We start from the raw sequence: 26346 nt of genomic DNA, 5'->3' as shown, positions 1-26346 counted from the left end.
TTTATTGAAGGTTGCACAGACAGGCACATTTCCCACTGCCATCCGATGACGTCAGTGCATTTCTAGAGCCAAGATCAACAGCATCGTTCACGTGACTGGTTTCCTGAGAACCGGAGAAGACCGCACGCACTCAGGCTTCCTCCTAGCTTCCTTCTCCCCTCCCCTCCCCACTCACTCCTCACACAGCACTGAGAACACGGGGGTGAGTGACAGTGAAAGCTAACACAAGAGACGCAGCTTAGAAGAAATTTAATCCAATCCAGTTGGAGAGCCATGTGTCTCACCGCAGCCATGAAATTCCATTTTGAGCTCAGCACGTGCTGACGGAATAATGAAACGAAGATGACACAGCAAATGGCTGGCGAGTCTAATGATGGTTTTTGTGGAGCTTTTAGAGGGGTTATTAGATTCCCTCCCTATGAACCAGAACGACCCAGCAGGCCTAGAGAGATGAACTACTTCGTCATTCTTCTCTCCCTGCACCCACACCTGCCAGCCTCTGTCCCTCCTGGTACAAATAGCTTCTTACATAAAAAGAACAAACTGTCAATAGCCTGAAAGTGAATGGTGAAGCTGAGCGCCTGGCACTGCGGCCCCAGCCCAGTGGTGAGTCACAGATGTAGAATTCATGATTCTGCAACAGCAGGCACCAAAGCATCTTCTGGGCTAACAGGCCAAGGATAGAGCTGAAGAAGCAGGACCAGTCAACGAATTCTCAAAGTATCTTGAATTCTCCTTTAACAAACAGCCTTGTGTTCAGGCCACATTCAGGGTACGTCAGACAGGGGCAACAAGCTGGGGATGAAAGACGTCTTGCTCACGGGGAAGATGCTGGGGCTCATCCTCTATTACTGCCCATGGGCAAATCTGCATCAGTGTCTCGAAGACCCACCCAGTGAGGCTGGTGACAACGGCGGCTACCATTTTATGAGGACCTACGACGTGTCAGCCTAGATCTCCTAGGCTCTTTAAAGAGTAATTCATTTAGCCTTCACAGCTACGTTAGACTTTGGCATAAAAGTCTCTTCATTTTACAGACAAGACAACTGAAGCTGAGGGCAGCCAAGGTTATAGAGTTTATATGTGGTAGAGCCAAGATTTGGCTCCATGTATTTCCAACACTGCTGGTTTTCCGTAGCCCACGAGCAGCGGTTCTCAAGCTTAGGTCTATATCAGAAACACCTGAAGGCCCTGTTGAAAGAGAACGCTGGGCCTACCTCCAGAGCTCTGGTTCAGTAGGTCTGGGACAGAGCCTGAAAATCTGTATTTTTTTAGTAATTTCCCAGATGATACTCATGTTGCAGGCATGGGAACCAGATTTTGAAAACCACAGGAATGGGCTGAATCTGAGTAATCGAACCATTGTTCCAAGTAACAACTCAGCTCAGATGTCATTTCCTCCGACAGGCTTTCCTTGCCCCCTTCCCCCAATCTAAAGTAGATTCTCCAAATCAGGGACCAGCTAACTACAGCCTGTGGGTCAAATCAGGCCCGCTGCCTGTTTTTGTAAATAAAGTTTTATTGTCACATGGCCATGCCCATTCATTATGTGTTGTGTATGACTGCTTCTCCATGACAACGTCAGAGTTGGGTATCTGCGAGAGAGACTGTATGTCCCACAAAGTCTAAAATATTTACCATCTGGCTCTTTACAGTAAAATTTTGCCAACCCTGGCTCTAAATCACATCACCCTTTCTTTACTGCTTTCCCAGCACACATCACTCTCTGAAAGTGTATTGTTCATTCAGTGGTTGATCTGTCTGTATTCTCCACAAGAGTGTCAGCTCCCTAAGAGCAAGGATACTTGTTTGCTCATGGCTGTTCCCGCAGTACCTGGAAGATAGTTATCTCTTGATAAATACCTGCTCAATGAATATCACTGTTGAGTGCCCAGGTATGGGACACAGTACTAGGAACACGACGGCCACTGGAGGAAGAAGACGAAATGTGGTTGTCACCAAGCGGGCTCCCAGCCAGGATGAGAGATTGAGAAGAGCTAGAGATAAAGAGATTGCTGAGGGAGAAACAAGCCTTTGGAGGTAGGACCATGCTACTTCCTGCAGCGATGGGGAAACTGGAGGTGGGGAAAGAGGAATTCCTTAGTCAGCAGGGTCAACTGGAGATGAGAAGCCATCTCCCTCCCTCGAGCATGAAAGAGCCTAGTGTGATGCACGCCGCTCCCTCCTCCAACACATGCCAAGCTGGCTCCCTCGGATCTGATATCCTGGGTGGATCAGCGTGGAAGGCGGGGGCAGGGGGCGGGGTGGGTGTGGAGGAAGAGAAGCCCAAATAAGGCTGTTGTGAATCCTGGCTCTGCCCATTACTAGCTGTGACATCCTGGTCAAGCCCGATTTCCTCTGAGCTGCAGGGTATTCAGTGGGAAAGTGGAGGATTTTATACAAGGATTAAATGGGACTGTTTATTCATGTAACATCTGTTTATTGAATAATGTATCAGACATCATTTTCGGCACTGAGTATGCAGTGGTGAGCAAGACACTGTGTCTCCCTCCAACAGGCTCACATTTTAGAAGGTAGGGCATATGACGAAAGGGGTAGACAGAAACGTATGTAAATTGTGCATTATGCACTTGGCATGGGGAACGTTCCTTGTTCCCTCTCTAGTCACCTCTGAACGGGGGATCTCTGTTGCCTTATCTCTGCCCGCAGGCAGAAACATCAAGGTGAAGGGTGATGGGGGCTCCTTCGATTTCCCAGGGGGAGGGACAGCAGTGGGACTACCCAGCCCTCATGTCGGTGGCTACCTTGGCCAGAGCTCGACACCGCATGGGCCCTGTTCATTTCTCCCCAGACCATCCAACAACACTCTCCCCAAATTTTGTGTGCAGATCCAAAGTTGGTACGGATTTCATCTTACTTCTGAGCTTCAAGTAAATCCCTGAACTTCTGCCACAAGCCAGATCTTTGCAGGGCGGGCTTCCTCATGTCATTCAGTAGCAGCTCAAAGACCACCGCCCCAGAGAGTCTGCTCCTGACCGATCAATCTAAAGTAGCTAATCCCCGCGGTCCCCAACACTCCGGCCCACAGCCATGATCACAGAAGCTACTGCATTTCCTCCATAGTATAAATTAAACGAGACAAAGCACTAGGATAACTCCCAAAGCACCTAGGACAGTGCCTGGCACATGGAAGAGTTCATTAAATGTTTATAGCACTACTATTAGCATCATTTTAAAAATCACAATGTTGAATTATCTTAGTCCCTTGTTTTCTAATGTATAGGTCTCCAACACCTCCACTTAGAACTACAGTACAGCAGAAACCTCAGTGACCTTGGTTACTCTTTTACCCCCAGTGCCTAGCGCGGTGCCTGACACAGAGTAGGTGCACAGGAGTTAAGGGAAGGAAGGAACGGAAAGAGTCCAATCGCTATTCCTTTGTCACAACGTTCTCCAGCGTAAGCTCTGACTCATTCTTCCACTCGGACCAAGGGTGTACAATGCAGTGGAAAGCTGCCATGAAGCCCACCCACTGGAGATGGCTGCTAAAGAGACTGACAGGCAAAGTAAGAGAGGCAAAGGCAAGGAGCCACGCTTCCGGCTGTCCTGCAGATCCCCAATATAGGCCATTCTCCTTTGTGGGGAGGTTCTCTTTGCACTCTGAGCGGCCTACAGAAAACTCCCTGGGGGCTCACTCACTCCTCCCAGGCCCAGGGACTGTGATGCTGCAGGTGACCCCAGGCACCGAGGAAGTGGGTGGCAGATCTCATTTCTACAGCAGACAGCCCCCGAAGCCCGCTTGGGACCCTGGATATTTCAGAGTCAGGTGGCTCCGTCTGGTCCCCTGTCCAAGCTGCTCTGGCTCTGTGGAGCCAGAACTTCATTACAAAGAAGCTGCACCTTTATGACAATCCCACAGCAGAGAACCTGGAGAACAGAAAGGCTCCCGGAGCAGCACAATCAAAACGATTTGATTAAAAGCCGTTGAGCAGGCTGAGAAGGAATCCTGGATTTTGGTTAACCCTATGTTTAATGTCCCTTTTCCACCCAACATAACCTTCTTCTGCCCTGGACAGTCTTATGTTCCTTCCCCGCTTCTTCCTGCCTGCTCAGGGCAGTAGTAATCAGCAACACTTACGATAGCTTCACAAGAAGAGTGATAAGGAAACAATCATTTTATTGAGCATCTACTATGTGTACACACTGCCCTGGGAACTTTCTACACACTCCCTCACTCAGGGCCAGATCAGCCCTGGGCTCTGGAGGTCTAAGAGCATCAGCTCCTGGCTCAGGGTACCTGAGAATGAATCCCTCTCTGCTACTCCTTAGCTGTGTGACCTCAGGCAAGTTATTCCACTTCTCTGAGCCTTGCTTTACTCACTTCTAAAACAGAGACAGGAATGATAATTACCGAATAAGGTTGTTATAAGAACGAAATACAGTAATGCACACAAAAGTTGAAAATGGTGGTGGGCACATAACAAGTGTTCAATGAAAGTTGAAGAATTTTCTCCACATTATCAACATCATCAGGAGGAAACTGAGGCTCCTGGAAGCTGAACAACCCTCCTGAGGTCGGAAAGGGATGGAGCAGTAGTCAGATTTACTGGGCTCTGGAAGTGAAGCTCTTTCCCACTGGACTATGCTGCTTCCCCTTCCCCTTGTGCCTCCCAATGGGTTCTCCAAATTTTACAGTGACACAAATGGTCCTCTGGTTTGGAAACACAGAGGGCTTCTGCCAGACCCTTGGTTCCTCACACTACGTTCCAGACCCTGAGCCTTGGAGCTGGCAGTGCTGCCCCAGGTTTGTGCTGCTGCATAGCCCTTCCTAAGATGTCACCCATCTCCTCCTGCCCCTTTGGAACCTAAGACATCTCTGAAGCGGCTGGGATTATTAGGGGAATGTGCTTAGAATACATACTTTTAAGAGAAATAGAGGGAGCAGGAATAATGGATGCAGACTAGTTCTTCATGTAGAAAAACATTTAAAAGACCTTTATCTTTTCACCGTGTGATGCAACCCTGAACATCTCTGCTTCTGCAGAGGATTCTGGTGACCTGCCTGCCTCTTAACAAATAGTGGTGGGGTGCCTGCCACATGTCAGGTGCTGTGCTCGGTGCTGGAAAATTCCCGAAGAACAAGGCAGACAAGATCTCTGCCCTGCTGGATCTTAAAGCAAAGTGGGGGGGGCCAAATATTAAACAAAAAATTACGCTGCTAAGTAAGTACAAGTTTGAGAGGCACTAAAAAGGAAAACTGTGGGGACTGTCACAAAGCGTGGGACTGGAGACCTAGTCTTGTATTGGGAGAGTGGGCTGGCCAGAGAGACTCCTTGAGGAGACACTCCTTGACATCTGACGGATGAGTAACAGTCATCAAATTAAAATGAAAAGCCAAATAAAGAATTTTAGGTACCCTCAGCAAATAGATTTTAGAGTTTCACAGGGCTCAAAACCAGCTAATTCACCCCCATCTTTAGGTAGTACTGGAGAGTCTATTTTGCCACATATGGAAGAATGCTTTGAAAGCCAAAATTTGGGCAACTACTTCTAGTATCCACTCTTCATCCTTCCTGCAATAGTTTGAAGTGAACGTTGAGAGTTCCAGACAAATAACCCAACGGCTATTTTTTATGTGCAAAAAAATGATTAAGGTCAAGGTAAAATGACTAACATTTGGTGACATCCACATTTGAGAACTCTCCATGGATACCTGGAGTATCCAAAACATCAATGAAAAGGACACTCAACTCAGGAGAAGCAATCTGATGGTCTCTTCAGATTTTCAAGGATCAGGAGTAGAAGCACTAATAAAAAAAAAAAACCATATCCTCATGTACCCAATGAAGTCTATCCACCCAGAGGATGCACCGGTCACAACATTTCTGGAGGGCAGTTTGGCACAATGAATCAGAAGTCTTAAAGAGGTTTACACGTGACCTGTCCACCTCTAGGAATCGTGCTGAAGGCGACGAGCAAGCAAGTGTACAGAAAGGGTGGCTGCTCCTGTTTACTTAATATAGAGAAATGCTACAAAGGATGCACACGTTCAAAAATAAATTTTCAGTTCGTGGTGGTACTCTTGGCATTTGGGAGGGGTCAATTCTCCTTCCAGCGCTGTCGTCTGATACTTTTCAGGCTGTTTAGCATCCCAAGCCCCCACCCACTGAAATACTAGTGGAGGTTCCCTAGTCATTTTGACAATAACTACCCGCTTCTGAGATTTTTTTTTTTTTTTTGATGTGGACCGTCTTTAAAGTCTTTATTGAATCTGTTACAATACTGCTTCTGTTTTATGTTTTGGTTTCTTGGCCTCGAGGCATGTGGGATCCCTGACCAGAGATGGAACCCGCATCCCCTGCACTGGAAGATGAAGTCTTAACCTCTGGACCGCCTGGGAAGTTCCCCCACCCCTCAACCCCCGCTTCTAAACATACATTTCCAAGCACGCCCTAGTGGTGGGTGGTGCCACTACAGGTTAGTAACTATCAGTGGAGAACTATACAGCCACTCACAAAGATAATCTGGGTCTAAATATAGAAAAAAATGCAGAAAAAAAGTTCACGATACATAAACTGAAAAAAATTTCAGGATAAGTGGATAGCATCATCACATTTCTGTCCAGAACAAAACAGAAATGTACCCCATATATATACTTGTTACACACATGCAAAAAAGGTTGGAAAACAATTTTCCTTGGTTGGGAGAATTATGAGTGATTTTTATCTTTCTTTCTTCTTATCTTTCCCTTTTTTTCAATGGGCAAGTCTTCCCATTATAGAAGGAGAAAGCTATTCCTGTTTTGGAGGACAAATGGTGACCCACCTGTCACCTGTCCCTCACACCGTTTCACTTCTTGTTTTGACTTCTCGGGAGGATGGCAGGATGCACCTCGGAGACCACTGGCCTCTGCTTGAGCAGCGTGGGATCACCTTCTTCGCTCTGCCAAACACTCAGCCTCCTTTCAAGGCAGCAGCTATAACACCAGGGCTAGGACCTGGTAGGTGCTCAAATAAAGGTTTGCTGAATTGACTCATCCTTTGCTTGTCCTGACTGGGCCCGACTTGTGCTGACATGTCCTCCAGGTTCTACCATTACTTTTACCCAGTGGTTCTCAACTGGGGTGTCCGGCTCATCCCCCAGGGGCAATGGGCAATATCCGGATACATGTTTGGTCACCCCAATGTTGCGGGGAGAGGGTGGTGAGTGCTACTGATATCTGGTCGGTGGGGGCCAGGGACGCTGCTAATCGTCCTACAATGCACAGGACCGCCCCGACACCAAGAATTATTCAGCTTAAAATGTCAACAGCACTGAGACTGAGAAACCCTGCTCACCGTTTTCCTTTCTTAAAGCTTGTTAAATAATTTCCAAATTCTTCCTAAAGTATTATCTACTGTAAATGTATCACCACAGCATCTCTAGGAGACAGGGCACATACAATGAATTGCTCAAGCCTGAGGAGAAATTGGAGCCTTATAGATAACTTCAGAGGGTCAATCAGGGAAGACTCCAGTTCTCTGCTCTGCCTCCGCAGGGATCTCTAGATAATACTAAACACCTCATTTGCAGTGAGCAGAGGCAAAGGATCTGGGCAACTTCTCCGATCAGTTTTCAGTCCAGCCATTAAAAAATACAAGAGAGAAGCCTTTCTTTTCCAGCATCGACTGTTACATTTATCATTTTCCACACTATTTTAAGAAGGTTGCGTTTTGCAGCTAATGGATTTTTATAAAATTAAGTGCTGGTGTTCAAGAACACCTCCCTAAAACGGAGGTAACTTTTGTTCACATTATATTAAACTGCAGAAGGCATTTCTCAGAAGAAATAGAATAATAAAGAGTGTCACCTGAAGGCATATTACCAACCCCACGACCAGGGAATAAAATGAAAGGTTTCTAACAAGAATGAAAACACGTTACTTGGAACCCTGACTTGTCTTGACTATTTCTCCTCCAACACAAAGCATTTTAATGCTCACTGTAATTTCTCTTGATAGAAAAATGGTTTTTCTCAAACCAGAGACCACTAACATCGTATTAAACATCAGAATTTTTATTAGTAAAAGGCATTTAGGGTCTCAAATTTTTCTAAAAGCTACTAGGCAGCTTTTAAAAAATCTTTAAACCTATAATCAGTTCCATTAATAATAGACTTTAAAAGATCTCATGATTAAAAAATTTGAAGACCATTTTTTTCATGCAACATGATCCCCTGAAACACCTTTAATACAGATCCATAGTTTATTAGACAAATATAGAGCCCTTCAAACAGCTTAAAGAGACAGTCTCTCTCTGGAGAACAATTTCCTTTCTAATCACCTGTATCATATAGGTTTGAGTAAGTGTAGGGAATAGAGAAAACCATTTAAAGAAAAATACAGTTATCAGAGATGGGAATATCCTGCCATCTGACATAATTCAAACCACTGGTTTAATAGCATTAATCTTTTTTTAAAATTTATTATTTATTTATTAAAAAATTTTTTTTTGGCTGTGTTGGGTCTTCACTGCTGTGCGCGGGCTCTCTCTAGTTGCAGCGAGTGGGGCCTACTCTTCATCGCGGTGCGTGGGCTTCTCTTGTTGCGGAGCACAGGCTCTAGAGCGCAGGCTCAGTAGTCGTGGCACATGGGCTTAGTTGCTCCCTGGCATGTGGGATCTTCCCGGACCAGGGATCGAACCCGTGTCCCCTGCAGTGGCAGGCGGATTCTTAACCACTGCGCCCACAGGGAAGTCCTAGCATTAAACATTTTCTTTCAAAACAAATCAAAGAAAGTCATTTTATGTTTTCCAAAGACATTCACTTTGGATGAGGCAAGTGGCCTTCAAAAATACATAAGCACTTACTTTTGGAACTGGTGAATGTAACCAAGATCTTTAGCTTCTGCAGCTGCCTGTTCTCTTGGGGCAGCAGAAAATGTTCTCTGAATATGAATACCATAGAATGATATTTAATGGCCTTAGAAAAGAATCTACCTAAGCAGGGAACTGAAATAGCTTAACTTTGGAATTTCAGGGCCCAACTCAGCAGGAAGCAATGTGAATAAAAGAAGCGTGGGTCTCTTAGAAGCTGCTGGAAATGAGGTTAGCAAGAAAACGAAACAAGCTCACAGCTGTATCGAGGTGTGAAAACTCACTGCTCAAGTACTGCCAGTAGAATCGTGATGTCAAACACAGATATTCAGTCACCCACCACCTCATCTGAGTTTCCAGACAAACTCAATCAGATACTCTCATTCTTCTTCAACTTACTCTTTAATAATACAGTCTTTACTGGAACAGAAGAAAATCAAGATATAACCTTAACCTACAAACTAAGAGAGAACACACTTCTTTCTCTCTGCTGATAACCCAACACAGAAGTCCCTTCAATTCTCATGCAGATTATTTTCTGTGAATGTTTCTGTTCTAAGACATTTTCTTCCTAGTAAGAATCAGAGTAGGGATCACAAACCGGAAGTGCCTGTGGGGTGCAGGAAGATTAACACAAAAGGGCTTAGTGGAGACTAGGGTGACTTGGAGAGTCATTCTTTCTAAACACTTCCTGGAAAGAAGTACTAGTGCTCAACTCAATGGCCTGCACACAAATCCCTGAAAAGTAAGATTTTAAACTTTAAAATTAAAATTTCCTAATTTTTAAGTGTTAGTAATTTTTAAGTATTAGTGACTAATTCGAAATTTAAACAATCCTTTGCTGGCTAAACAAATCTTGCCTGTGTGCTTGATTTCATCTGTTAATTTACAACCTCAGAAAGAAAGAAAGAAAGAAGAAGAAGAAATGGCTCAGGGAAGACGAGATCGGGTGCATTCAGGGTGGTATGGCCATAGACAAGAAATGGCTAACCAAAGAGATGTTATCAGGGTCCCATCCTTAAGTTCTTGGTGAATTCTTAGGTCTCCCCTAACCATAAAGAACCTTTTCTAAAAGCATCACCACATCTCAAGTTCCTGACTTCACATTTCAGGGTTTTTAAGCTTCAAAACATTGTCAGACATAGAGAAGATCTCCAGAGAAAGAAACTTCTTGTGTCAAAGGAAGGGTATAGTGGTCTCACACTTAAGATTCTGATAAACCTGTGTCTCAAAGACGCACAGGGAAGATCATGACAATATCCAGCTTACAGGAGGGGCTTCTAAACCAACATGAGGCTCGTGGAAGGGAAAATTCCAAGTACCAAGAAACGCAAAGCAGAAGTTGTATATCACTGAGAGAAATGCAGTAAAACGAAAGAAACCAAGTTCATCTAACCAAGTTAATAATATTGACAACCTGTGGGCAGCGCCAAAATATTTCAGGAAATGTCAATGTCTTTCTTTGTAAAGCCAGGCCAAACTTTTGAACACAGCATTAGATCACTGGGAAGAAGAAGGTAAATCCTTATTTCCTTACAAAGAATCTTAACATTAAGATTGATGGCCAATGTAGAACGTCCCTTCCCTCTCCAAAAATGAAGTTTCGTTATCTAATGTTTCTAGACAATCTTTTGGTAACAGTTAAAAATGGCAATACAGAATGAATTAGCCATGGCCCACCCAAGGCTCAGTTTCATTTCTCTTTCTGGTTTCCCATTGGGGCCCCAGACATCTTCATCCCATGTAGCCCCACTTCTCTGAATCAGCAAAGTCAACTCTCCCTTCTGAACCGGAATGAGGAAGGACGGGTAAGACAAAGGTAAAAGCCAACCCCACAAATGCCCTCCTGTCAAGAAGGGTACCTGTTCAGGCTTCAGCCCCGGCGGGACCCAGGCGTACTCCTCCAAGGCACAGCCTGAGTCGTCATCCGAGGTCGAGTTCCTCTGGAAGTCAAACATGAGTTTGCTGACAGTCTTCTCCATCGCCAGGGGCATCACCGTCACCATGTGCTCCTCCTGAGGGCACTTGCAGTGCAGGCAGATCTTCCTGCAAGTGGCAAAGGCGGGAGGTGAGAAGGAAGGCAAAAGAAACCATGTTTTTCACTTGGCCGGCCACTCACCAGCCCTTGGATCCCAAACCACAAACACATTCCTTGGCAACCGGCTTCTGGCATCTGAAGGAGAGTTCCACAGCACGCCTGTCTTTGTAGAAGGCGTGGCACTGCGTACCTGGAAACGTCCTGAGCCATCAGAGGCCACCAGGTAAGCACGCTAAGGGTATTTAAACATGGACTGCAACCTCTTCTTCTACATCAGTATCCCAAGAGGAATGTCAGAACACCTTTTATTTTACTAGGTAGAACACTAGATATGGACCTTGACCACAATTTCCTTGACTGGAAGAGTAATTAAATATACACAATACATATGCAGACCAGAAATATTACCAGTAGGTTTAACAAATAGTGACAACATTCCGTTTTTATAAAAGGTTTCTAGACCTTAGGAAAAGGAAGTGGTTATAAAAATAACTGCAGGTGAGATCTTCTTTAAGAAGAGCAAAAATATTTTTGCCCATTAAACAAAGCTGACCCTAAGATCTCATGGGAAAGACATTTCCACCTCCACTAAAGGTACTTGTAGGTTTGAAATTCTAATTAGAAACCCCAAATTACCCCACATTGGTAGCTTTTTTTTAAATATACAAGAGGATCATGCATGTGAATTATTTCAAAAGATAGCAGCCAAAGATAACAATTCTCTCCCCCAAATAAAACACTTCTCTTTTAAGATTACCATCTGTTCCCTTTTCCATGGCTACAAAAATGATGAAGCAATAAAAACGCTGATGTCAGCAACACAAGAGCATTTCTAGCTTCTACCAGTATAATAAAAAGAAAGGAAAAAAATAAAGGAGGAAGGAATTTTAATAAGCTGTTGTACCTGTACTCTGACCTTCAGAATTAGCTTCAGTAGCACCTTATAAAACTGATGAAACAGCCCAGAATTCTAATCCCCATGTGCCTGAATTTTTTGACAACAGCTTTGTGAAGATATAATCCACACACCATAAAATTCACCATTTTAAAATCTACAATTCATTGGTTTTTAGTATATTCTCAGAGATGTGAAAGCATCACCACTAATTTTAGAACATTTTCTTCACCCTCAAATGAAACTCCATGTGCATTAGCAGTAACTTCCCACCTTCCCCTCCCCCCAGGCCCTGACAACCACTAATCTATTTCCTGTCTCTAAAGTTTTACCTGTACTGGAAATTTCATATAAGTGGAATCTTACTATATGCAGTCTTTTGAAACTGGCTTCTTTCACACAGCATGATGTTTTCAAGATAAATTCATGTTGAAGCATGCGTCAATCTTTCATTTCCTTTTATTGCATTACAATATTCCATATACTAAATTTTGTTTATCCATTTATCAAGTGGTAGACATTTGGATTGTTTCCACTTTTTAGTTTTTTTGAATAATGGTGCTTTATTTATGTATGCGGTTTTTTGTATGGATATATGTTTTCAATTCTCTTGGGTATTTACCTAGGAATGGAATTGCTGGGTCATACAGTAACTTAATGTTTAACATTTTGAGGAACTATCAAACTGTTTTCCAAAATATCTGCTCTTTTTTACATTCCCACGTGCTAATGAACGAGTGCTCCATTTTCTCCACATTCTTGCTGCACTTGACACTGTCTTTCTCTTTGATTGTTGCCTAGTGGGTGTGAAGTGGTATCTTACAATGGTTTTGATTTGTACTTCCTTAATGACTAATGATGTTAAGCATCTTTTTATGTGCTTATTATATATCTTCTTTGGAGAAATGGCTATTCAAATCTTTAGTTCATTTAAAACTGTCTTTTTATTGTTGAACTGAAAGCATTCCTTATAAACTTTCTGGATACAAGCCCTTATCAGCTATATGCTTTGTAAAAATTTTCTCTCATTTGGTGGGCTGTCTTCCCTTTCTTGATGACGTCCTTTGAAACACCGAAGTTTCTGGTTTTGAGGAAGCCCAATTTTTTTTGTTGTTCCTTATGCTTTGGGTATCATATTTAAGAAACCGTTGCTTGACCCAAGGTCATTAAGATTTACTCTTGTATTTTCATCTAAGAGTTTTATGGTTTTAGCTCTTATACTTGAGTCTATGACCCATTCTGAGTTGCGTTTTGTATATGGCATGAAGTAGGAGTCCAACTTCATCCTCATGTGCCTATCTAACTGTCCCAGCACCATTCAACTGCACTGACCTTTGTCAAAAATCAACTGATCATAAATGTAAGGGTTTATTCTGGGCTCTCAATTCTATTCCATTGATCTATATGTGTATCCTTATGCTAGTACCATACTGTCTTGATTACTGTAGTTTTTTGTAGTAAGTTCTGAGATTGTGAAGTGTGAGCCCTCCAACTCTGTTCTTTTTTTTTTTTTTTTTTTTTTTAAATTCAAACAGAAAGTCACAAAAATTATAATCATCCTTATCAGTTCACTCAGTCTCTGTTCTTCTTTTAAAAAATTGTTTTGGCTCTTTTGGGCCCCTGACATCTGAATTATCAATATAAATTTTAGGGTTGGCTTGCCAATTTCTGCAAAAAAATCAAGCTGGGATTTTGACAGGGATCGCACTGAATCTTTAATTCGGAGAGTATTGCTATCGTAACGATATTAAGTCTTCCAATCCGTGAACAAAGAACGTCTTTCCATTTATTTCAGTTTACTCGAATTTCTTTCAATGATATTTTGTGGTTTTCAGGTACAAGTTGTGCACATCTTTTGTTAAGTTCACTCCCAAGTATTTTATTCTTTTTGACATTATTGTAAATGGAATTGTTTGCATAATTACATTTTCAGATTGTGGCGTACAGAAACACAAATGATTTCTGTACCTTGATCTTGCATCTTACAATTTTGCTGAGCTGGTTTATTAGTTCAAATAGTGTGTGTGTGTGTGTGTGTGTGTGTGTGTGTGTGTGTATTCCTTAGGATTTCCTATATACAACATCACATCATCTGTGAATAGAGACCGTTGCACTCCTTCCTTTCCAATCTAATGCTGATTTTTTTCTTTATCTTGCCTTACTGCTCTGGCTAGGTCCTCCAGTGAACAGAAGTGGCAAGTGTGGAGCTCTCTGTCTTGTTCCTGACCTTAAGGGAAAGTATCCAATCCTTCACCATCAAGTATCACATAATTGTGCGTTTTTTGGTAACTTTCCTTTTTTAAGTTGAAAAAGCTTCCTTCTATGCTAGTCATTGAGTGTTTTTATCAACAAAGGGTGTTGGATTTTGTCAGATGCTTTTTTGCATCTATTGAGATGATCAGTTGGGTTTTGTCCCTATTCTTTTAATGTCTTGGCCTGAATTTTGACACCAAATTGCATTTAAAGAAACAAAATCAGTTTTGTCCAGCCAAGTGAGGCTTGTCAGATTCTCCCACTTCCTGCCTTTCATCCGACTGAAGATACACCCAGACAGAATGCACACTTGGATCTGGTTTGCATCTCCAACCTCAGAGAAGCTTCATCCAAACCCTGGCTATTGCTTTTGAAAATAGTCTGAGCTCATTTTAACAGTAACTCTTTAATTAATTAGCTACTGTAAACAAGTCAGGGGTCTTGGGAAGCAGTCAGGGTTTTGTTTTTTTTTTTTCCCTCCGAAACTTTTTATGTCAGTTTATGACTTAAGGGAAGAAAAAAGTTTCAGTGTTTTTAAAGCAAGTTCAGGAAGCTCTTTGGTGACTAATGGTTTTTTACTAGAAAGTCATACTCTTAGAACAAAATGTAGAGATCTTTTTTCTAAAGGCAGTCTGCAGAATATTCATCAGTGAAACTCATTTATTCAGCAAGGCAGGGAACAGCACACTTTTTAACGCTAGATGGACATAATCTAATGAACTTCGAAGCTCCAGAAGAAGGAACAAAGACAAGACGAAAGCAAAACACAGAATTAAAGAACCAGATCCATAATGAGTCTCACCGAGTAGAAGCCTGAACAGGAGGGAGAAAGGGGTGAGGGCTTCGGGCCCTCTTTAGTCATTCAGCAAATAACCACCAAGTACCTACCATCTGCCAGGTACTGCTCTAGGCACTACTGATACCCAGCGAAAACAAATAAAGATCCCTCCCCTCATAGAACCTATATTCTCAGAGGGGAAGAAACAAACAATAAGCAACAAACATAACAAATCATTCGCTCATATACAATAGCACATTAAAGATGCTAAGCGCGACGCAAAACAAGAATGGTGAAGCCGGATAAGGGCAAGCAGGATTAGCGTGGAGGCACCGGAGCAGGACGCGCAGCACCTGACTTGCTTACCCCTGACACGCACGAGCCCAGATTCGCACACCAGTCATCCGAGAAAGGAAATATCACTCCCACTTTCCAGAGAACAAAGGCTCAGAGAGTTTAAGCAACATGTTGAAAGTACACCTGAAACAGCCAACAGAACAGAGATTCAAAGTAGGATCAATCTGACCCCCGAGCCCTAATAACAACCTACAGAGGGCGTACCTGACTCCAACCAGAGAACAGCCTCTCACTCCTGAACAACAAACACATTCAGAAAAATCAAAACCAAAGAGGAAACAAGAAAAAGGAAAAAGAAAAAAAAGGTAAATCAAAACCACAAGGACCGTACGTATCTTCCCTGCTAGCTGCCCGCCTTCCATTCCTCATTTATAATGAACAGGCACTTCTGTGGCAAGGCATTATTATTTGCAGAGAATTTTTAACCCTTTGAGTGCTTCCATGACAGCCTTTGGAGAGACTAATTTAACAACTTCTGTTTACAGATGAGGAACGCAAGGCCCAGATGCTCAGAAAGGTGTGGAGGGGTCAGAGGTAGAGACAAGAGCATTTCTCTCGGTCCTCAAGTCTTTCTCTCCCTCTTGGCAAAATGCACACAGCAACACCCAACAGCTCTCTGATTCGACACACTGATTAAAGCTTCTCAGGAGTGCGTGGGGAAATATATGATTTGGCTTTTTTTTTTTTTTTAAAGAGACATTTATGAAAATAGAACCTGCTAGTAAAGCAGGATTTCATTAAAAAAACCCAATCACACAAAGCTTGCATTGGTTTCATTCTGTCAGAGGTGACATTCTACCTGTACATAATTGGGTTTGTGAATGACAGGTTTCCAAGGAATAAGGCGTGATTCAGAGAGCAGAGATCCTGCATCCTCCGTCTCCCTTCTTCCCTCTACCCAGCAACAACCCTTGCCACCCCCCACCCGAAACCTGCAGCTGTAAATTCATTTGCTTCCGTATTCAGAAGCCACCAGTGGCCCTTCCATGAAATACACAATACCGGCAGGTATTGAAGGCTCTCTTTTGAACCGTCTCAAAGTACTCTGGTCATCTGCACCAGTGACCACAGCATTTGCAAAATGACTAACAATTTATACCAATTAACTCACCTACCGTGATTCCGAAGGATTCATTATAAATAGATTGGGGGGCGGTGTGTCTCTAGGGGGGGTGTCTCATCTTTGAGATGTTGACAGGTTATTTATAACACTGAATCCTGAACCACAATGTCTTGTTTTGTGTGAGAAGCGATAGGATGAAGGAAAGAAAGGAGTCTTCCGTTGTCACACGATGCTGACACGTTCAAGTCAAAAACTGCAGGATTCTAGATTTGGATAGGATTGGAAACACATCATTAAGTCCTCCCCCTCCGCGCTTTCCTTCTTTCTCTCTTTCATCCCTCTTCTCTTTCTTCTTCTTCTTTTTTTAATGAGAGGAAAATATTTTTTGCAAAAGAACTCCCATGTGGAAACTCAATATATAAAACAGAGCTGCCCAAGTTGATGTGACAGAAGGAGGCCCGGAGCCCAGCTTCTCTTGAGCTCAACCTTCTCCCAACATCCAAGCATTTTCATGGTACTGACCTCCCAAGGGTTCCAAAGACACAAGTCTGGAAACCAGCATACTTCCCAGGACAGTTCAAGGTCATTTCTAGTATCATCAAAACATAAAGTAGGTGCCCAATAATTTGACAGATGGTAGAAAGACAAAAAGAAAAACAGAGGCTATCGATGGCTTTTAAGAGACAGATAATTCCTAATCATCAACCCTGCAGATCACGATGATTCTAGTCATAGGAAATTGTATATCCGGTTTCTAAGACATTACATGGAGATGACTGGGGAGCAGTGATGTGCCCCCATGACTGTGATTTGATAGGACTGAGACAGGGCCCCGGAAGTGCATGTCCACCAGCATTCCAGGTGATTCGGACATGCACTTGGAGGACATTTTTCTATAGCTAGCCTCCCAGTTAGAAGGGGAGCACCTGAGTCAGAGTATAGTCTGAAAACTGGCGTGTTCTCCCAACATTACTGGATGGTCTCTGGACAATGGACATTTTTAAAACCGTTCCAGGGGATCTATGCCAACCCCTCCTGACTACCATGTATTAAACTCTTATATCACTAAGCCCACCTGTCACTCAGCTAGGTCCCTCTGGGGCATGTGTGTGAAAAGATGCTGGTGAGAAGCAGGACCACACCAGCCACCAGAACAGTGTCTCTCATTGCCAGCCTGCTTTTTGGTCCTGCCTTCTACCTCCCCTGTGGTATGGGCTTCTGTGTCCCAAGTCCATGGTCAGATCAGGTTCAGGCCACTTTTATGCACAGGGTCAAAGGACAGACTGCTTGAAGAGTGGCTCAGTCCCAACACAAATCAAGTGATAGATGAGGAATGCAAAGTTCTGGGCTGAATATGGCAATGCCTCAGGCAGCTGAGATCAGGTGTGGGAAAAGACATTTTTCTTAAAGACAGAGGGCTTAAAGAACCCAAAAGCCTCCATAGCTTTTTGCTGAATAATGAATGCGTCCTAGGTGTTTAAATTCTTCCATGACTGGAGTTCACTAAAGGCAAAAGAATAACTCCTTTTATTCTTAATAAGAGGAAGCCTTTTTCTCCTATGGTAATTTAAAGTTACTACCTCCTTATCCTAAAAAGAAAAGCAATATACAATGTATGTAGAAAAGAATCAGGAATTACAGATAAGCAAGAAGAAGAAAAATAATTCAAACACTCACAATCCCAGAGATAATCACTGTTAAACAGAAACAGCTGCTGGTCCCCTTTTTCCCTCATGTTAAGAAACCAGAGACCAGATTTCATTCTATGTGCACGCCATCAGCGAGGACCAAGGGACAAGACTCTGGCCTGAAATAAAAAGACATGAGCCAGAGCTACCCACACATGTACACTCTCGGCAAGGAGATGTGCATTCTTCAATGCAGATAAGTGGGTTTGTTCTGATCTTGTGCCCGTAGCAGGATCAGAGAATTTATTTACGTAGCGTGGAAGACGCCAAAAACGTTGGAATTGCAATGTACACTTACGGGTATCACAGAGTTAAGTTAGGTTCCTCAGATAAAAAACATCTGAAAACCAGATTTCTACAGCTATCAACTTTCAATTTTCTGTGCAAGTAGGGAGAGATGGGGCATGGATAATTTAAAACCACTAAGCCCTGGCTTTGAATTGTGTCTTTGTACATCGGTCACAGACTCTCAGAGGTGTGATAACTTATGTCACTGCCAACCACCTAAAGGATCTGTCCTCGGCAGGCCAGACTTACGAGGGGCTGGGCAGGAGCCAGGCTTCCCCAGTCTGCTCTGCTGCCCAATTTCCTCAAATTTCCAATGAGGACTTATTGGAAACGTATCACACACGCGCAGAGCACCGGCCTAAAATGAACCAAAAATTATTCTCCGTTTATTGCGCTGTGGAACACCTTTCCCACTTTACGTGTTTTTTATTTTTTATTTTTTTTAAGTAAAAAACAGGTCAATACGTGTTTTGAGCGAAGAGAGATTGTACTGGGCTGCAGGCTGCCTGGATCTAACTGAATAAAGAAACAGTGGGTATTCTTAGCCAAAAAAGGCATGCTGAGTAAGTGAGCCGTTAAGAATTGGAAGTGGGGTCCCCCTTGCTTTAGGATATCGCTGACATACCCCCGCGAGGAATAGGTCAGAATTGTCAAAACTGAACTATCACAAAGAACACTACCTGTTCCCCTCCGAAATCGCATGCGTCACACGACCCACGCACGGGGCTTCAGCTCCTACCTTCCACGTGAGATGAGGATGCTGCGAGAGGCAGAAGTCTGTCCCCAAAGGATCGAGGGCTCCACACCACAGGTCTGAGCCCCAGGGCCCTGACTCCAGTACGTACTTGGCTACTGGAGGATGGCCGGTAAGGCTGAACACGGCGGCTGTACTTCTAATATTAATATTATTTCTTACATTTACAAAAGGTTTATAAGAGTCATTTTGTTTCACTGTTTATCTCCTTTATTCATTCTCAGCAGCCCTATAAAGTTGGCGTTTTCATCCATTTCACGCAGATGAACTACGTGTTCTACAAACTCATAAGCAACTCGACTGAAGTTACACAGACTAGAACCTACGCCATCTGACTCCAAGACCAACGTTCTTCCCACCACCTTGTTTTAAGGAGACTGGCCAAATCTTCCTTCTTTTCTTCTGTGCATCTTTCCATCCTTCCCTGCATCTGTCCAACCATCCTTCCATCCATATCCAACCAACGCCCCAGGCAGACAACAGTGATTGAGCACGTACTGTGTACTAGGCGCTGTACGAAGATGCTGGGCATACAGCAGTGATTCAGACAGTATCTCTAACCTCATGGGGCTTCAAGTCAAGTGAGGAAGACAGACAACAGTCAGGTAAACACATAGATAAACCTGCCATTTATAGGTTGTGATAAGTGTCATGATGGAAACAGGCAAGGAGATAAGAGAGGGGCCGAGGATGGAACAGGAAAGGCCTCCCCGCCGAAGTGACATGTGAGTTGTGACTAGAAGATGAAGTAGGAAGCAGCTCTGAGAAAGACCAGGGAGAGAGTTTTCCAGGCAGAGGGAAAGCAAGCAGAGGCTCTGAGGTGGGGAGGAGTGTGGCATGAGTCATTCTCAGGAGGTGGTGTGTGGCCTCCCCTCCCCCATCACTGTCGTCCAAACTGGCTGAGCCACTGCCTGTCCCAAAGCCCAAGCAGCGATGTGAGATTCAGGGGACGGTGCCATCCTAATGGGTGTAGGAAAGCTCTTCCTTTCTCCTTAATCCCCCCTTCCCCTTGGAATTCCTATATTCCTCGGTCTTGATACCCAGACGTTGGCATATCCTGTTATTTGCGGCCTCACTGGCTCCTTTACCCTCTCCCCCCAGCCACAATGCTGTGTTTTTCCTCTTTTTTGGCAAACACTCCGTCTGAATGAGGGACCCAGGCATGAACCTTGACACTTGCCATATCTGGAAGCAAGATTTCTATCTCTGTGAGAAAGGAAAAACGGTTTCCTAAGAAACACAGAAGCTCAACGGCGGAGACTATGACAGGGCCAGCTGGGTACGAGGTTGGTGCGAGCAACAGAGCCAAAACCCGCTGCCAGGCCCATCCAACGCCCTGCCCTCCGCCCGGGCTCCAGGGGCTCTGGCCATCTGCACCAAGAGGAGGTTCTCTCTCCCAGGCACTGCCAGAGTTGCTAGAGGATCATCTTTAGTGGCAGTTGTCTCCTCTCTTAACATGTCAATTCATATTTCCGTGAAGAAACATACACAGTGCCCTACTTCAGACTCATTTATCTTGGAATTTTTAGCAGTGGAAACACATTTCCTTCAAAAAAACAAGAAGCCTGTTGGATGACTTTTCATATTCTCAGTATCTCTTACCAGACTCTGATTTCCAGGTCTGATGTCTCAGCAACCGAGGAATGATGTCTTGGATTGGGTTTCCCCAGAATCAGATCCTTGGAAGGCATGTGAACATAAAGAAGTTTGGGAGGTGATCCCCAAAAGACCTGAGAGGGAATCGGAGAAGGCAAGCAGGGCGGGGAAGGATGCTAACACAGGGAGAGGTGATGACCAGCTGAAGCTCTGGGCAACTGAGACTCCTTTCAGCAGTTGAGGAGCTTCGGGAGATGGTACAGAACATTCCTCAGAGCTGTCCCGCTGGAGAATCAAGGAGGCAGGAGTACTTACCCCCCAATTCCCAACAGTCACTGGGTGAAGACCACACCCGGGCCCCGGTGGCCCACCCCACATACGAGACAGGCAGGCTAGAGCAGAGAGTTACAGCTGCTACCGAACGAGGAACCATGGGTCAGGGTACCCTGGAAAGGTGAGTGCCAAGGGGGAAGAGGGTACTACTGCAAGTGTTCGAAGGCAGCTTCATTTATTAAACAATAATTCACTGAACATCTACTATGTACTATGCATTCTGGTGGTGGTTGTGAGGGATTAAAACAAAACAGTAAGGAGCCCCTATCGGACTGGGACACAAAGATCTAGGCCACAAGGAGCTAGAGCATAAATCTCAAAGTCAAGAGTACTTGTGGGGTTAGTTAAAAGAGTGTCCTTGTTCCTAGGAGATAGATGCTGAAATACATACAGGTAAAGGATTATGTCTGTCATTTATTTTCAAAGGGTTGAGCCAAAATAATAATCTATGTGTGTGCATCGCGGGCACATGCGAAAAAGAGAGGGAGGAAGGGAACAAGCAGCACAAAAGTGCCAAATGTCATCCACAGACATTTCTAGAAGGGTGTCTGGAAGTTCATTATGCTATTCTTTTTTTTTTTTTTTAAATACTTATTTATTATTTATTTAGGCTGTGCCAGGTCTCAGATGCAGCACACAGGCTCTTTAGTTGCTGCATGTGGGTTCCTTAGTTACGGCATGCATGTGGGATCTAGTTCCCTGACCAGGGATCGAACTCAGGCCCTCAGCATTGGGAGCATGGACTCTTACCCACTGGACCACCAGAGAAGTCCCCATTATGCTATTCTTGTAAACTGTATATAACACTGCAAGTTTGCAAAATAAGTTTTGAAACAAAGAAACAAAGTGAACAGTCCTGTGACTTTGTTGTTAGGTCAGTTATTAATAGAAAACCTACCATGGGCTGGGCACTGCATACAACTTGCTAAATAGGAGGTTGCTAGGTAAAAAGAGAAGGAAGGAGTATCCCTGACGGTTGAATAAAGGCACGAGGTGAGAGAGAACAAGGTGTCATCAAGATATTGAGAGGAGTCTAAGACGGTGACAAGCTAGCAGCTGGAGGACTACACATGCAACCCAGGTGAAGGAGTTTTAACTTTATTGTAAACATGTTCACAGGCTAGTGAGGAGTCTGCCTACCAAACACACAGCTAGCTAATTGAGCATCGTAATGAGTGGAAAGAGTGAGCCCTCAAAGGAAAAGAACTTGGCTACTGATGGTGTCTCCATGGCAACACTGCTACCTCCATCACTGCATCCGTAGGAAAGGCTGTGGGTACCTAGAGAAGCTCTGATTTCCTGAACTGCTGTCAGACCAACCACCTCCCTAAGAAGAAACCAAGGTAGATGGAATGGTTATGCCCGGATCAATTCCTCCATTTCTCTTTGTCCGAATGTTAACTGTGATTCTATGGCATGTATGCTTTTGCTTCATTGGATGTTGAGCAGATCATGTTCCAAGAGCTCCTCCTTTCCAGAGGAGTCCTTCAGGGGAATTGTTTCTGAGGAAATGACTGCACAGTGAATTCTAACACTCCTCACCTCCCAACTTCAAGAATTGGAAGTCTCCACAAAATATCTGTTTGCCTTTCTCTTCCATGCCACCTGCCCAAGTGCTTGTTCAGTCTCTACCTTCTATGTGTAAGAAGTTGGCTAAGCCCATGTAGACCAAATCTGAAGCATTAAGTATCCCCTAAGTACTTAAAAACAGTATATAGTGCAGTGCATTAAGATATTAGCTCTTGGAGGCACAGTGCCTTGGGTTCCAATCCTAACTGCCACTTCACTGAGTTGCTGTTAGGATTAAATAACTGAATACCTACAGCTCGCTGAGTGTAGTGAAATCTGACTCTGTGCCAGCTTGCTAGACCCTATGCTCTGGGTAGGGACAAAAAGTAAAACAAGTCAATAAAAATGGTCATGGTTCTGGTTCTCTAGAAGTCAATCTAACCCCTACTAATATATTCTAGTTGGGATGGAAACAGATCAATGGAAAACAGATGGGTGGCAAACGGGTCATTTCTACAAGTCTTTATGAAATACCTAGTCTATACTTTAAGGTGTGCTGGACTGAGAATGATGATTTGATTATTATCTTTACCAAAGGATTACTTACCCTTTACCATCCTTTTAATATTTCAAGGTCACAGAAACGACCTTGGTTTCTTACCGAGATACAATAAGGCAGACAGGTTTGGATATTAAATGAATGACCCTGGGACTGATCAAGTACTTCAGAGCTGCCCATGCACTTTCAATTCAGTTCTGAATTGCCAAAAATCTCTACAAAGTTAGTCAGAGGAACAAGGGTTATTATTGCCATTTTATAGAAGGAGGAGGGGAGCCCAAAGAAGCCAAGTGCTGTGGTTGCTACTATTAAATGTGATGTGTCTAGAACGCCACATCTACTTTTTCTCACCCTAAACCAGGAAAAGTCAAGTCAGTTTGGTTCTACTTCTAGGGTACGCTTTTTCCAACTTTCCTTTCGAAGAAGACATTTTCGGAGTGTACACCGGGCTCTATGCTAAACACTTTCCCCGCATTCCTTACTTAATCCTCATAGCACAGTTAAGAGATGGAAATTACTAATATCACCCTCATTTTACAGATGGGAAAACCAAGGCTCAGAGTGTTTCTGAAACGTACTCAAGCTCCCACAGCTGCGAAAGGATGAAAATGGAAACGCAGACCTAGATCTGCTAGATTCCAGAGCCCTTCACCAAACACCTGAATGCCTTTCTGGGGCCCCGTCAGACTGACTGCACTGGTCCCTTAATCCATGTAAAACAAGTTGTGCTTTTCTCCCTGTTCACACAGAGGCCCCCAAATCACTGGCAAGTCATAGGAAATTCTTAAGTGGCTGCTTATTAATAACATTTTCAGTTTATATTAGGCTGCCTTTCATCCAGGGGAACTCAGCCAGCTCCATACACAGAGAACCACTGAAATCCAGCCATTTCTGGTATGGATGTGGGCCAGCTGGCGAGAGCATCCCTCAGGGGCTCGGCTTGTGGGAATTCTGGCAATGGTCACACCCTTCAAAACTTGACAGGGCCCTTTAATACCCGTGCTGAAGGGCTGGAGGTAGAGACTTCCCAGAAATCCATGATCCTCAGTGAATGCAGCCAAGGCTCAAGATGACCCCAGCAGACTTGGGAAACAAGAGTGTCAAGAAACTGGGTGTTTACCAAATACCGAGGCTGGAAGCAAGGCCCCGCAATTGATATTGAGTTAGACACAACAGCGAGAGATGTTATTTTCAGGAGAGACCTGGCTTCAGTCAAGTCCAGGGAAAAACACAAAACCCATTTCTCAAGGTTTCCCAGAGGGGGGTACAGTCAAAAAAGGCAAGATGCTGATTTCCCTTCTTCAAGCCCGATGCATGGAAAGGTTTTTGTGGTTTTGTACTGAGCCATGACTAGTCTCTTCATGTTGCAGCAGTGAGAGGATGCAGGGAAGTACAGAGAAAGAAAAAAACGTTTCCTGGTTTCATGTTTTATTGGAAAGAAGCCCTGGATGAAGTGAATTCACATGGTCTACAGGAGTGAGACACTGAAAATATTTAAGAGTTTGTTATCTTCAGATTTGACAAGGTGATGGTTGAAGGATCTATGTACCCTGGACGCACCTCCTACCCCCAAACCTGGGGATGTAGCAATGCCCACGTGCTTTTGGCTGAGCTGAACAACAGCCCAGACTGTGGACTCCCTTGGTGCATGGGATGCGTGACCTCTACTCACCATTTCTACCTTTACCCTTCTAGTCCAATTCACCATCACCTCCTACCTGGGCTATGGCAACAGCTTACTTATTCTTCCCTGTATCCACTCATTCCTTTCCAGAATCTATTTTCTACTAACTGTTTTGTTTTTTAAAACAATGGCGATAACACTCAACTCCCCTGCTTAAAAAGCTCCACTGGCTTCCCACTACAATTAGAATAAAGTACACACTCCCTAACCTTGGCCTCCGAGATACAATTTAATCTGGCCCTTTCCTGTCTCCCCAACTTCATTGTGTCCCATTCCCCACCTTCTCTACCGTGTTTTGGCCCCAATGACCTTTTGTTGGTCCTTTGTGCTTGTGTGTGTGCCAAGGCCATCCCTCTCTTAGGATCTTTGCAGTGGCTGCTTTACTGCTTGGAGCGTCCTACCCTGAGCTCTTTGAGCTGGTCTATTTTTCATTATGCATGTAATCACTCAAAGGCACCTCCACCAAGAACCCTAAAAAGATTCCCCACTTTCCCTTCTCATTCACTCTCCATTCTATTATCCTTTAATTTTTTTCTTAACATTTGTCACTGTCAGAAACTGTTTTACCTGTTGTCGTACCTATTAAATGTTTTTCCCGTGATAATATAACTTCCAAAAGCTCAAGGAGGTTACCTTGTAACTAGAACAATAAGCATTCAGTAGGTAGTTCTTTAAAATTTTGAATCTCTAAAACCCAGCCCAGAATCTAGCTTGGCAGTTCTCAACTAGAGGCTGAACACTTCATGGGCACAAAAGAAGAGAGAATCACTCTGTAAAATTTTCACTTTTTAATACATATTTTATGGAATTACTAAAAATGTGAACTGTTAAAATGATGCCAAAACGTACAGTGTGAGTTAACCATATGATCAGTAGCACATCGTCAAAGCCACACCAAAGAAAGACTGTCTTCTTCCGGGATTAAACAAGACAAAGGAAAGTTCGGGCAGAGAAGGATATATTTATGTTGAGAACAACCAAGAACTGTATACCATAACTGCAGTGTAACTTAATTCTGCTAAGTGTACTGCAAAATGTCCAATATTTGAAAGAATGCCTTGAAATATAGAAAGACTGAAAACTCCCAGTTTATCCTAAAGTAAATGTTCCAAAAAACTGCTGAACTGTTAAGTGAATACTAAAAAGTATCTGAAACAGAGAAGAAGTACTCTTGTGGCTTTGGCATCTGAGACTACAGCCCTCAATTTACCCATCTATAAAAGGGAAGAGAACCAGGTAATTCTCCTTCCAGCTCCACGGAGCTTCATCTTATTTCCTGGGTAGCTTCGCAGAACAGTGATATATTTCTATTTCTATAGGGCCAAAGGATAGTTTCTTCCAGTCCCAAGTTAACCTTAGGACAGTTTCCTGGATGAGTTTACAACAATCTACCATCCAATCTAGCACTTCTTATTAACCTTTCAGGTGACTTTACACGTTTAAGAATCTGATGAAAGGCGGGATCCTCTCCCTTAAAACGGTGAACATACATACATTCATAGAAAATTCTGCGTTTAATTTCAAAAAGTTTGTCAATCTTCGCTGGTCCTTTGGTGCTCGTGGACCCTGAGTTTAAAAATACCTGGTTTAGAGAACTGGCTAAGTGTAAAAGGTCTTCTCTGCTACTCCTCACAGGCCCAGAGACAGTGCTTTATATCTTGCAGATGCTCTATTTCTCACTCTTTGCACTGTTTTCTTTTAAAAATTCAAAATGGCACACGATATGATCACAACCACT

At 43.6% G+C, this 26346-nt stretch overlaps 1 protein-coding gene across 5 annotated transcripts in view; it reads right to left on the bottom strand.

Moving 5' to 3' along the window:
• Positions 1-26346, bottom strand: part of PRICKLE2 (prickle planar cell polarity protein 2) — a 343030-nt gene that overhangs the window by 91773 nt on the left and 224911 nt on the right. For all 5 annotated transcript variants that reach the window (XM_032647661.1, XM_032647663.1, XM_032647666.1 and 2 more), the window contains exon 2: positions 10676-10859. In XM_032647661.1, coding sequence (XP_032503552.1) covers positions 10676-10819 — 144 coding nt within the window. In that variant the 5' untranslated portion in view covers positions 10820-10859. The remainder of the gene's footprint in view (positions 1-10675; positions 10860-26346) is intronic.

This window comes from Phocoena sinus, chromosome 11 (genome assembly GCF_008692025.1).
Source record: "Phocoena sinus isolate mPhoSin1 chromosome 11, mPhoSin1.pri, whole genome shotgun sequence".
Classification (NCBI taxonomy): Eukaryota; Metazoa; Chordata; class Mammalia; order Artiodactyla; family Phocoenidae; genus Phocoena; species Phocoena sinus.
The sequence above is the reverse complement of the archived record's forward strand: the minus strand, read 5'-3'. Positions and strand labels throughout refer to the sequence as shown.